This window comes from Leptosomus discolor, chromosome 1 (genome assembly GCF_034619465.1).
Source record: "Leptosomus discolor isolate bLepDis1 chromosome 1, bLepDis1.hap2, whole genome shotgun sequence".
Classification (NCBI taxonomy): domain Eukaryota; kingdom Metazoa; phylum Chordata; class Aves; order Leptosomiformes; family Leptosomidae; genus Leptosomus; species Leptosomus discolor.
The window spans coordinates 85,446,293-85,458,597 of record NC_141391.1 but is presented as its reverse complement, the minus strand read 5'-3'; the positions used below and the strand labels follow the sequence as shown (position 1 = coordinate 85,458,597).

Genomic DNA, 12,305 nt, shown 5'->3' with positions numbered 1-12,305 from the left:
AAAAAAGAAAAAAAAACGCTAGTCATCTCAAACATGCTATAAGTATGCAGAGACACCGGCACTTGCAAGCAAGTGATCAAACACTGGTGATAGGAAACAGATATAGCTCAAAAACCAGATTTTTTCTTTTGTAATTTCCAAAATAATTAATTTTTAGTATTTTTTAGTCTTCTCTCATATGATTTGAACTTATAAAATACAAGTTCTCTAACATTAAAATACATCCATGATTGCATAATAAACAGTACTAAGAAAATAATTATCTGACATGTGATTGCGGATAAAGACTGTACGTCTAGTGAGTTTATTCCTGGAGTACATTAAACCCACAGGTACTCTACCATGACACAATCCTACAGGAATCAGTAACATACAGAAGCCCATCTCAGAGGATGGGTTTTAAATTTAAGCAAGAATTCAGGAATGCTGTACCTCTCAATGATCAGGGCAGGAGGTGCTGCCAGAACGAGTACAAATCAGAAATTCTTTACATAAATAAAATACTCTCAGCTTATTCATTTCAGTGATAAACTGCATTTACACGTTAGGCTGGGAAGAGGGAGGAAAAGAAGGCGAAGCATCCCCCCGCTCAGAAATACCCAGCAGTCAAGACATTTGTTTCCTGTACCTTCTTCACCTGCAAAGGCAAACGTGCACAGTGGGGTGAAGGGAGACCCGACAAGCCGGTCCACCCCACAGCCACCACCTTGGCAGAAACCCTGCTCAGCCACGGTGCGCTCCTCTCCTTGCAAGGCTGTCCAGACACGTGCTCCGCTCTTGCCGACGCACGGCTGTGCGGGAAGTCACAAGACGGTGACGGGACGTAGCTGCTCCAGCTGCGTTTCCAAGGCAATTCGTTCCTTGTGAACCTCCTGCAGGAGGGAGAGATGTGCTGTAACTTTTGGGATGCTCACATGTACCACCCCGCTTCAGTGAAGAGCAGCCAGGCAAACCACTGGCATTGACTGGAGGCTTGGGGCTCTGCTGTTTAAGTAACTCTCCTTGTGATCTCAAGACACCGTACAAATGCCACACAACCACCTCGCACAGCTGCCTACTGCCTCTTCCTTACAGTGTGGCAATATGGAGGCTCAATCACTTGTTCAGGTGATCATGGAGACGAGCAGACATCCACTGGCCAGTGGAATAGCTTGGGATACAGCGAAGCTGGCCCAAACTGGCCATTTTCACCAAAGAAAATCAGGTTATTTTGAAATCACATTTCCCTCTAAACAGCTTTTTGAGAATTTCTGGTTCATGCAAACAACGTCTTTCCTTGCGGAAATGAGTAAGACTTAGCCTTTCTAAGATGACACAGGCTTTGCAATCAGTCTTGATCAGAAGTTAACCGTGAAGGCTTGGGGGATCACTGACTTTGCAAAAGTCTCTCCTGCTCTCGAAGCTTCCGCTGTGTTGAGGGGCACCCTGCTCTCACTGACCTCCCACCAAAGGGCTCCCTGACCAGTGTAGGAGCCAGGCTGACCTATGACTCCTCCAGATACCCCATTTGGGCAGGCTGAGAACCCCAGCACGGGAGTGCACTTGAACCCTCCCTGTGCCTCAGGGTAAGCTGTGCCTCAGGGGTACCCATCAAGTCTTCTAGTCTCCATAAAAACAGCAAAGCCCTGCTCCATCAGAAAGCTTCCAGGCAGCAATATGACTTGAAGGACAAGTTCAGTTTTCTGCTCTTGTGTGAACTTAGGCAAATCTGTCTTTCCATGTTTCTTCCACTCTGCTATAGAATACAGGTAACAGCATTGGACTGCTCTGTAAGGTTGGGGAGTTTAAGCATGCTGAAAATAGTGCACAGAAGCAAATAAGACCTGAGCCAAGGAACGATGGCAATGTGCTGTCATTAAAAGCTTTCATCTCCATGCTTATTTCAATTGCTGTCCTATATTTTGCTATGATTTCAGTACAGAGCATCGACCCTGCATCTCTCCTGGGAGACCCTTGAAAAGCAGTTAAGATACTACGTTAAGCAGAGTTGAATATGCAATCAAACTTTCACCTTGACTGATGAAAAAGCGCAACTGGAGGTTCACCTCCCTTTCCAGACAAGCGTGTTCATAACATGCAAGGAAGAAAAAGCTGTAGCAGATGAAAAACTAAAGTCTGTACTATCTTTGGATTACAAAAACAGAAAAACACGAATTGATATTTATAAGAAAACAGCCCCTTGAGAACATGTTAAAAGGCAAGTCACGCAAAGTATGGTTTAGCCAGTCCATGTATATCAAATGCCTGACTCCAAGAGACAGTTATGTAGCACAGCTGATCAGAAGACAAGAACGCTACGCTTGAGTTGCTCTTCTGCGCTAAGTGACACCATCACATTATCAAACTTTTCAGAAAGACACAGTTCACTCTTTTGACTTACTCTAACTGCCAGTGGAGCTGTAGGCCCATAGGTTCTAACTTTTCCCAGAAAGCCTCATCCTACCCACTACAGTTATTCCCTTCCAGAAAGGGGGAAGCAATGCAACAGGTCTCATCTGAGAGGATGAGCAAGATTCTCTGCGGGAGGCGACACGTAACTGATTGCAGGGAGCTTCGTCACAGATTTTCAATGCATTCCTTACCTTCAGCTGCTGCTGGAGCTCACTGTTCAACCTGGCGAGCACAGCATTGGCTTCTTTGTTTTTTCGTATAGCAGTCTGAATAGCCCTTTTCTGCTTGGAAGACTGTCTGCCAGACAGGTAAATACAGAACATTTCAATTAAAAGCCTCAACAGTGGCTGATGCCAGAAGGCCAGCCATCCATTTTGCGCATCTGTACTCTATACACTCTGGACTACACTTCAAAGAGAAGGTACGATCTACAGATTTAAGAGAAGAAAAACGTAACACTGAAATGAGACGGCTGAATCAGGCTATTTGAAAGTAAAACGGTCATACTTGTTAACCTGAATGACGGAAACATTCTAGGCTGTCTCAATTATTTCAAAATCATTGCATTCTAGTTCAGCTTAAGAATAATCCCTGCATAGCTGTGCTTATTGCAGCATCTTTGCATTAGCTGTTTGCTGATACTTGCAGAGTTTAAAGATTCAGGAGTGGTTAATAGAAAATACAAAAATCATTCTATGTGGAAAGAATGCATGAAAATACTGTCTCAGATTTTGGGGGGCCACTGCTGATTCTGATGTTTCTTTACTTCAGAAATTAATCTTTCTTCATTCAAAGCAGTCATTTCCACCAAAACCATCTGATGTCACAAACAGGAACAGGTAGATGGCTTATGGACTTTCCTCATCTTTTTTGCTGCTTAAATAAAAGATTTCTCTCCTATTATTATTATTGCTTTATAGCCCACGGTAACTGATCTGGAGGAAATTAGTTAGGCAGACAGGTACAAAAAGAGACAGCTCTGTACATAAGGACCAACCTATTCTGAGAAACAGAGGTAACAACAGGAACAAGGAAAGAAAATACAGAAAAAACTGGCTGAATATCCAAGCCCTTTTCCAAACTGTAAAGTCTTACATGAGGCATCAGGAGCTCTTTAATGACAAATTTGATCTACAACAGGTAGATTAAATTAAACCTTATTTAAATAAGGTCCATAGTGGTACACAGTCCCCATTAGCTCTTTTCTCTTAACAGAGCTGATGGCACTGATCTTTGCAACAGCATCTGTTCCGCAGCACAGACAGGTCTTTATGCTGTTATCTTCCAGTGACCTGTCAGTTTTCTGCTCCACTGTTTTGCTTCGAACTACTCTCCATAGGCTATAAAGTAATAATGATAGGGGAAAAAAAGAAACAGGGTGATATATACCTCCATGGTCATTTAAACATTTGAGGAAAGATGTAGACAAGACAGGATTAAGTTGAGATGCTAATAAATGCTGTTATCTTTCTTTGAATCACTATGGAATATGCACTCCCAAAGAATAAAATAGCACTTTTTAAGGGCATCCTAGGCGTCTTATTACTTATTCTAATCTCCAATTATGCAGCACAGATTCAGTCTACTGATAAACAGTTTGCCAAGAACCACTCAACTGATTTGGGCAGCTTGGTTTTGTTTCAGACTGAATCAGATGTCTTTGCAAGGCTTTGGGTGAAGGTGAGCTATAATTTTTGCACACTGTTCCAGCTGAGGGAGATGTATAGATCCAATAGGGCTTCAGGCGCCTTTGCTTACCATTTGTACAGCCCCTTCTCCACTGCTATTAAATAAACATATAGTGAAATCCGTACAAGACTTTGCTGCTGACAGCTTCGACAGCTATATTTATGATAGCAAACAACACATGCTGGGTTTGGCAATTATTGGATTATCACAAGTGGTCTATGGCTCAGCTCTTACCAGTGGCGAGCTCATTTCCAACCTGCCTTGCGATGAAGAAATATCACAACGATATGACCAACATCAAGCATTCCATGACTTGGTTTCCTGAATATTTATCTGGTTGTATCTGTCCACATGAATGAGCAAAATTCCAGAAGGTATGTGCAAGGCAAAACCACACACCCACAAAGCTAAAATGGGTTGTGTTAGAGATGCTGGTTGAACACCTAGGCTTGCTCTTCAGACATGTGTACCAGATACAGAGGTAGGATACCTCTGAAGAGGCTATCAATCAAATATTACCAACTTACACAGTCACTACAGACCCAGTCTGCATTTGAGAAGACAGATGTAGATTTCAGAGACCTGCATCTTGTTAAGCATTCTCAAAACCAGAACTATTAAGCACAAATTTATGCAAAGAGCAAACCCTGCCACATCAGATCTCATGGTACAGTTTGGCGTGCTTGGTACAGGTTTTTACTTTTGGACTGGGAGGTGAGACTTGACTGCTGGCATGGAAGAAGCCACATTTATAGTGGGAGAAAGCTCGGGGGTCTCCAGCCCCTGTGCCTCTGTCCGGAGCTTCCTGCGGCTGGGTTTGGAGGGCGGCTGAACGAGAACAACCTCCTGCAAGGGAGAAGCACAGCAATGTTAAGTCAGGCCACACGCATCCCGTCATTAGGCCGGGGAATACTTGTGACACAGAAATTGCTTACAGCTGGCATAAGATTTCATAATTTGCAGAGGTACAGACTTAATTCAAATCTGGTAATAGCCTCTCAGGTTTCTGACTTTGAAAGAAAGGAACTGTAACTCCTGCAATCCCTTAATGAATGAAGTGATCATACTTTTGTTTTGTCTTCATCTAGATGGCAGGCTCTTCAGAACTGAGTTGTACAGTTCTGGGGCACATTTTGGGGGGGGGGGGGGGGGCAGAGAGGGAGGGGTATAAATACATATACTAGCCCCAAATTGACCCAAAAGCATTAAAATCAAAACAAGATTTACTTTTTATTATGCTCAGTCAGTAAGAATCAATAATGAACCACTTTCATCCCAACTTACTACCTCACCCATCTGGCATGGAGTCTCTCCCTTCTCCCCTCCTCTCTTACATGAAGGAACACTGAATATAGCTTAGAAAAACAAATGTGTAAAATTATCCATGCAAAATTAACATGTTCGACGTGTAGGAGACCAGTTATTTCTCTTGATAAGCTACATCAAAGAAATAGTCTGGTTTGTAGGTAAAACAAAGAGTCTTGGATTTTTATGACTTCAGTGGTAAGAAGTGTTTTCATTATTTTAAATTAAGTCATTTTTTCTTTTGCAATAACACGTAGTTTTAATGCCTTATAGCTGTTTTAAATCTGAAATATAAATATCTCCTTTTCAGTGTATTTTATTATTAGATCTCTTTTACAAGGGATATAACTATTACTACCCCATTTCATGAATGAGAAAGCTAAGACTCAAAAAGATAATAGAACCATTTAGGTTGGAAAAGGCCTTTAAGATCATCCAGTCCAACTGTTAACCTAGCACTGCCAAGTCCCCCACTAAACCACATCACTAAGTGCCTCATCTACATGTCTTTTAAATACCTCCAGGGATGGGGACTCGGCCATCTCCCTGGGCAGCCTGTTCCAGTGCTTGACCACTCCTTCAGTAAAGAAATGTTTCCTAATGTCCAACCTAAACCTCCCCTGGCGTAACCTGAGGCCGTTTCCTCCCATCTTATCGCTTGTGTACTTGGGAGAAGAGATAGACCCCCACCTCACTACAACCTCCTCTCAGGCAGCTGTAGAGAGCGATAAGGTCTCCCCTCAGCCTCCCTTCCTCCAGGCTGAACAACCCCAGTTCCCTCAGCTGCTCCTCATAGGACTTGTTTCTCTAGACCCTTCTAGAGAAGGGAGATGATGTGACTTAACAGGGAGACCATGGGACTTGACAAAGGTAATACATTTAGTGTCACAGCCAAGACTGTAGACCAAATTTTATTATCACTTGCACAGTGCACATTTTACTGTGTTTTGGCCAAATGCTAATAAAAGAAGAAAAAAAAAATTTAAAAAGGAAAATTTTAATGAGGAAGCATTTAATGACCCAGAAATCACAAGGAAAAAACCCAATGCTGTAGTAAGCATCCTGATTCAGCAGAAGAGACTATGAGCTATACAGAATGAAATCAACGTAAGATCATTAATAATTAGTATTAGAACGATTACAACTATTAGAGGAATTAGAATTATAAGGAAACAAGGGGTTTCAACATTAAAAACCAGTTCAGTCGTTACTGAAAAAAAAAAAATCTAAAAATGAGATCTTTTGATCAGGACACCAGCACATCAGCACTGCACAGATCTCAGATAATACCGTGCTCTGAAATCCTACGCATATGTGTGGCTCCCTGCAAATATATGATGTACAGCAATGCCTTCTACAACTATAAACTGGTGGGATGCCAAATGCACCATCCCAGTCTACCTTAAACTGCCCCAAACCTACCAAATCCATAGGATAAATCCCTTTTCCATTTCAAATGCAATACCGACAGAAATGATCCGATACCTAAAAGCAGAGCCCTCTGCAGGGAGCTCTTTGGCTGGCTGCCATTGCACCAGGCTTTGGAAGGTGGGTCACCACTGTGCCAACAACCTGCTTCTGTGCCCCACAGCCTGGGGCTTCTCTGTATTTTAGGGATCCAGGTGGGACAAGGGTGAGCATGAAGTAGGTAGACCACAAGGGATTTCATTTCCCCAGCAGGGCTGCAAAGCAGAGCAAGGAAGAGGCAGGGCCAGGCTAGAAATAGCAAGCGGTGAGTACAAGCGGAGCAGTGACGCTGCCTAGAAATCCCTATCATGTATAGGGAACAACACCAAACATTTGTCTGTGCCCCCGGTTAAGGTAAGAAGTGTGATGATGCTCCCTGGGCAAGGTACCTACTACATACAGCATCTGCCAACAGTTCTTGGTTGGGCTAAGCAAAGGTCTTGCAGGTGCCCTCTGGCTGCGGGAGGGGCTGGAGCAGGGAGGATCTGCATTTGCCCTCCATCAAAACCTGCTCTGGCTGGGGCTGGTGGAAGGAGGCAGTGGGAGTGTGACCAGGAGTAGGGAAATGCTCACAGCCACTGCTAAGGCCACTCTGTCCCTAAGCGTGGCCCTCTGAAGACTGCCATCGCCATTTCGGTGCTTACTTTATACAAATGACATGTTCCTACAAAAACATATTAGAAACTGCACATCTTGAGAGAACCTCTCCCAGTCTATGTACATTTAGTGGGAGATCCTCACCTCTAGCAACAGGTGTGTTTACATCTAAACCAAACCCTCACTGACTGGAAGCAAGAATTCCATTACAATTTAGAAGAATTAGAGCAAGACAGGGGTTGAGTAAAATCAAACTCTTTTTTTGTCTTCCCTAAGGCTCCACAAGCCCCTATCGATTTGAAACAAATGGCAAGCTGCCTCTCTTAAAGCACATGCATCAATGTGTACGTACTAAGAGCTTTCTTAATGATTTATCTGAGCCGATGTCACACCCGATCCTGGCTCTGTCTAGCATCTTGACCTCCAGAGAAGGTAAACATGTAAAAATGTAACCCTAAGCCTCTGTTTAATTGCTTTAAAACTTAAAATAACCACATTTGTTGATGAAGGCAAATCACTCCACAGTGGTACAACGTTTGCAGGTCTCACCTTTTTTGCTGAACTGTTTTCTTCTGCCTGCGACGGGGGTCTATTCATCTGAGGATGTAATTCAACCTCAGATGGTTGCTCTGTCTGCAACAACAAACCAGTCATTGCTACACCCAGAAAACGACTAGCAGTCACATACAATAAAGTCAATGAAAGGAAACATTATACGCAAAAGAAAAGTTACTTTAACAATTCAGCAGTAGGGGAAATGGAGATCTAGGGTGACAGCTGAATGGATGACATATGTCTTTTGCAGATTTTTAATGAAACTGTTTTCTTGCGTTTTATTGTGCTCGGAAAACAAGAGAAAAGTTTTTCTGTGAAGTGTTAGGAACCGTGTATCTGAATGTGAATGACCTAGTAGCCAGAACTTCTTCTAGAGTTACCCTTACGGCCTAAATACTCAAAAAAAGACTAAGGGAGGTGGATAAAAGCTAGAAAGATCTCAGATGCACCCTGTCACCTTACTATGTCCTGAAACCGATGAAAATTCATTGGAGTAAGCCTCTGTCTTTGAAGTTTGCAAGGCTGAAGTGAGAAAGTCTGAATTATACCAAAAATTCCAGTAAAGTTACTGAAAACACAAGCCATAAAAAAAGTCAAATAAATCTTTCCTCCTCCCTTCTCACGTTTCCAACAGAAACCAAGCCAAACACTCACCACACAGGTCTACACTTCGGCTAAGCAAAACACCCTCCCCCCCAGCATATCTGACCAAGCAGCAAATTAAAACAGAGGGTTAATCCCTTGCTTTGCCTCTCCCGAAATCTTCCCACATCTTTCAATTTGCTTCACCAAGACAGGGCACAGCACATCAGCTAAGGGAGGGCGGCAAGGTTTGGAGCTGCCTTGTCCCCGGGCATGCAGCAGCAAACACGGTATAAACATGGTGCGTCTGTTTTCTGTCCAGAAAGCACAGGCTGTCTCTGCAAGACAGGGAAGGCAGGCAGGAGCGGGAAGCTGAGGGCACTTGGCACTGGCAAACTGCCTCTTCTTTTCTTTCCCAGCTTCTGCCAAGTTGGAGCCATGCTGACAACAGCCCCAGGCAGGAGAGGCAACCTGCCATCCCGCTCCCTCCTCAGAAGAGGCTCATTTCTACACAGGTGAAACCTTGCATTTAAAACCAAGTACAGGGCAAACCTCAAACCTTTTAAGGGGCCAGGATTTTAGCCATAATAACAGTAACAACAACAATAACCTGTCACACACTGAAGAACCTAATCCGCTGTTGTTCCTGCATAGGTCCAACAAGCTCTACAGCAGTCACAAGTTTCCCAGTGCTCAACTATAAGTCAAACAAAAATGACAGAAAGTACAGAATTTGCTATATTTAAAAAGGAGGAACTTTCTCGTACCACTTCCATTTCTTCCAGAGACAGTACGAGCTATACAGAAAGGTGCAGGGGAAATGTGGTTGTGTCAGGTTGCTGCTGTTCTCCAACTCTATGGTGTCAAACACACGCACAAAGGAGGGAGATTTGGGATCTTTTTTTAAAATGCATGTGAAATTCCTCAGGAGAGAAGGAAAAGGTGTTTTGGCCAGCAAGATTTCTCTCTCCCCCTCTTCTAAGCATGCTACATCTGTAGTGTTATCTGATGGTTAAAAAAAGCAATTCACCTTGTAATTTTTCAGTATTTGAATACTGATATCTTAAATATTTGGATTTTAGTAACTCTTGGATAATAACATTTGAATTCTGGAGAGCTTTTCATGGGTCGAAGTGCTTCTTCTGTAACTGTAGATTTCTGGTACAAACAGGAGACTGAAATAGAAAAAGCATTTTTTTTTTCTGTCTACAAAAATCAAAAATCTCTAAAAGTCCATTTAATGCAACAGAGCACTTCTTTATCAGCAAGTTGAATAGCCCATGACCTCCCTGATTTCTACAACCACGTTTTACACATTTGAAAGAAATGAAGGCTCTAAGCACTGGTAACAGTAGCCTGCCAAAGTCCATGAGGCTTTCATGAATGATTCGGGAATAGTGAAGATCAAATACCCCACAGAGATATACGATAAATTTAGGCCCAAACCACATCACTTTGACAAACCATTCACTTAGGGACAGCAAGAGTAAACACAATCTTTCAGACAGCCACATAATTCATATACCATAAAGTCCTCATGGTATAGCTTTGCTGCACAATACAGGGCAATGACAGAGGTAAAGGAGAGCCGGCGCTTATGACCCTTCTTGTGCAGGGAGCACTACAGACTCCCCTAACCTGGCCAGGCGGGCAGTTTCTGGTGCTCACACTCTTGCCGGAGTCTACAGTAAACCTTGCATCAAAAGAAAGGAAATATTAACTTATTCCACAGAACGAAAAGATAAGGTGACAAACCCAACGTTATTTATGTATAGATAAAATGCAGCTTTTCAAGAACCAACGTTTTCGAAGAGTGTAGAAGTAACTAAACACACAGGTACTCTGCAATGTCAATTGCAAATACACAGGAAAAGTGAAAACACAGTAAGATAAAGGACCTGGGAGGGGGACACAACACCCAAACTTTTGTAGAAACACTCCCCCCCACCCCTTTTTTTTTTTAATGGTCTCATTGCAGGAAAATACTCTTTTAAAACTGAAGGGAACTGAAAAGGGAAAAAAAAGTGTAAACTTTGTGTTCAGGTGGAAGCAAATATGAATTGGAGTGCTGATGCCAAAAAGGGTAAGATTTCAAAATTTCCAACAGTTCGATATCACAGCTCCTACTGATGCAAGAGACATTTTTTACTAGCCGAGTGCTGTGATGTGGCTGTCAGCATAACAGCTGTGTGCTGCAGGGCCCTGGTACCCACTGGGCTGGCCTCTCCTCCCCGCTGCCAGGACGCCAGGATGGCAAAGACCAGCGGCCAGTCGGGTGGGGGCTGGCTAGAGCGGGCAGGTGGTAAAAATAAATAGTTACATTTGACGGGGGGGGGGGGGGGGGGGAACAACGAACAACAAACTAGTTCTGATGATACAGCTCATGCATAATGAATAAAACCAAGTGACTGCCATGTCCCTAAAGTGCCACCTAGTGGCATAAGGGAGAGGCATTTCTGAGTGCTTTGCTTAGAGATTGCCAAAAAAATAGCTGCCTGCATTATTCCGAGCCTGCAGACTGAGCCTGCTCCACAGGGTGGGCAGACAGCCGGACTGGGCACGGTAAGCCAGATCTACACATTAATGATGTGCCATCAGAACTACAAGTTCTCCTCTATGAAAGAAAGATCTGCACTCCTCAGAGCAACGTGCCTCTGACAGGAGTTCCCAAGCATAAAAAAAAAAATAATAAAAATAAAAAAAAAAAAAAATCAGTATGCTGTTGCAGGGGATTTTGTTCAGGGACCGACAGCATTTAACACAAGCAAAAATCTTTTGTTAACTGACATGCGCATCAACGCAAAGAAGGTTTGCTGATTCAGCTAACCCAACAAAGTCCTCTAGCCAGGGCCTGAGAGGCTCTACAAACACATTTCCAAGCTGATGTCTTCCCGCATTGGCCCCACATAAATTTTAAAGGAAAAGTAACTCCTGTTTTTTCTTTTGGCAAAGAGAATCTTCACAGATTTCCTTCCCGTCACAGATTTGGATGTGGGGTGAAAGCCAGTCCCTGTAGCCTTCTGGTCATAGGCAGAGTGAGACTGGCTCAAGGACACTCCAGCCCAAGCTCCTATAGAGATGCATAAGGAAAAGGTGATCCATCAGATGCAGCTGAGGTGGGCTCCCCTTAGTCCTTCATTGTTATTGTATCATGCTTAGTATAGTCTTTGGGCAACTGTGCTGGTTTTGTCTGGAGTAGAGTTAATTTTTTTCATGGTAGCTGGTATGGGGCTATGTTTGGATTTGTGCTGAAAACAGTGTTCATAACAAAGGGGTATTTTCGTTACTGCTGAGCAGGGCTTACACAGGGTCAAGGCTTTTCTGCTTCTCACACCACCCCACCAGTGAGCAGGCTGGGGGTGCACAGCCAGGACAGCTGACCCCGCCTGACCAAAGGGATATCCCACACCATATGACGTCATGCTCAGCATATAAAGCTGGGGGAAGGAGGAGGAAGCGGGGGACATTCAGAGTGATGGTATTTGTCCTCCCAAGTCACCGTTATGTGTGATGGAGCCCTGCTTTCCTGGAGATGGCTGAACACCTTGGGGTTAAACTGCAACAGCAACCCATTTCTCATGCAGAAACACAGCAACAAACTGCCTCCCTTTATCTCAGCAATAAATGTCTTAAAGTTTTCCCACATCTTGGAAAGCTCTCACCATTATATTAGGGTTTAAACTTCTTCACCACTGGTTTATAAAACTGAAGGATTACAC

General features: G+C 43.4%; 1 protein-coding gene across 2 annotated transcripts in view; it reads right to left on the bottom strand.

The window, feature by feature from the left end:
- Nucleotides 1–803: 803 nt before the first annotated feature.
- The window catches only part of REPS2 (RALBP1 associated Eps domain containing 2), a 97,778-nt gene continuing 86,276 nt past the window's right edge, over nucleotides 804–12,305 (bottom strand). For both annotated transcript variants that reach the window (XM_086464470.1, XM_086464411.1), the window contains exons 15-18: nucleotides 7,999–8,082; nucleotides 4,781–4,926; nucleotides 2,583–2,688; nucleotides 804–872 (exon numbers count right to left, since the gene is read on the bottom strand). In XM_086464470.1, coding sequence (XP_086320596.1) covers nucleotides 804–872; nucleotides 2,583–2,688; nucleotides 4,781–4,926; nucleotides 7,999–8,082 — 405 coding nt within the window. The remainder of the gene's footprint in view (nucleotides 873–2,582; nucleotides 2,689–4,780; nucleotides 4,927–7,998; nucleotides 8,083–12,305) is intronic.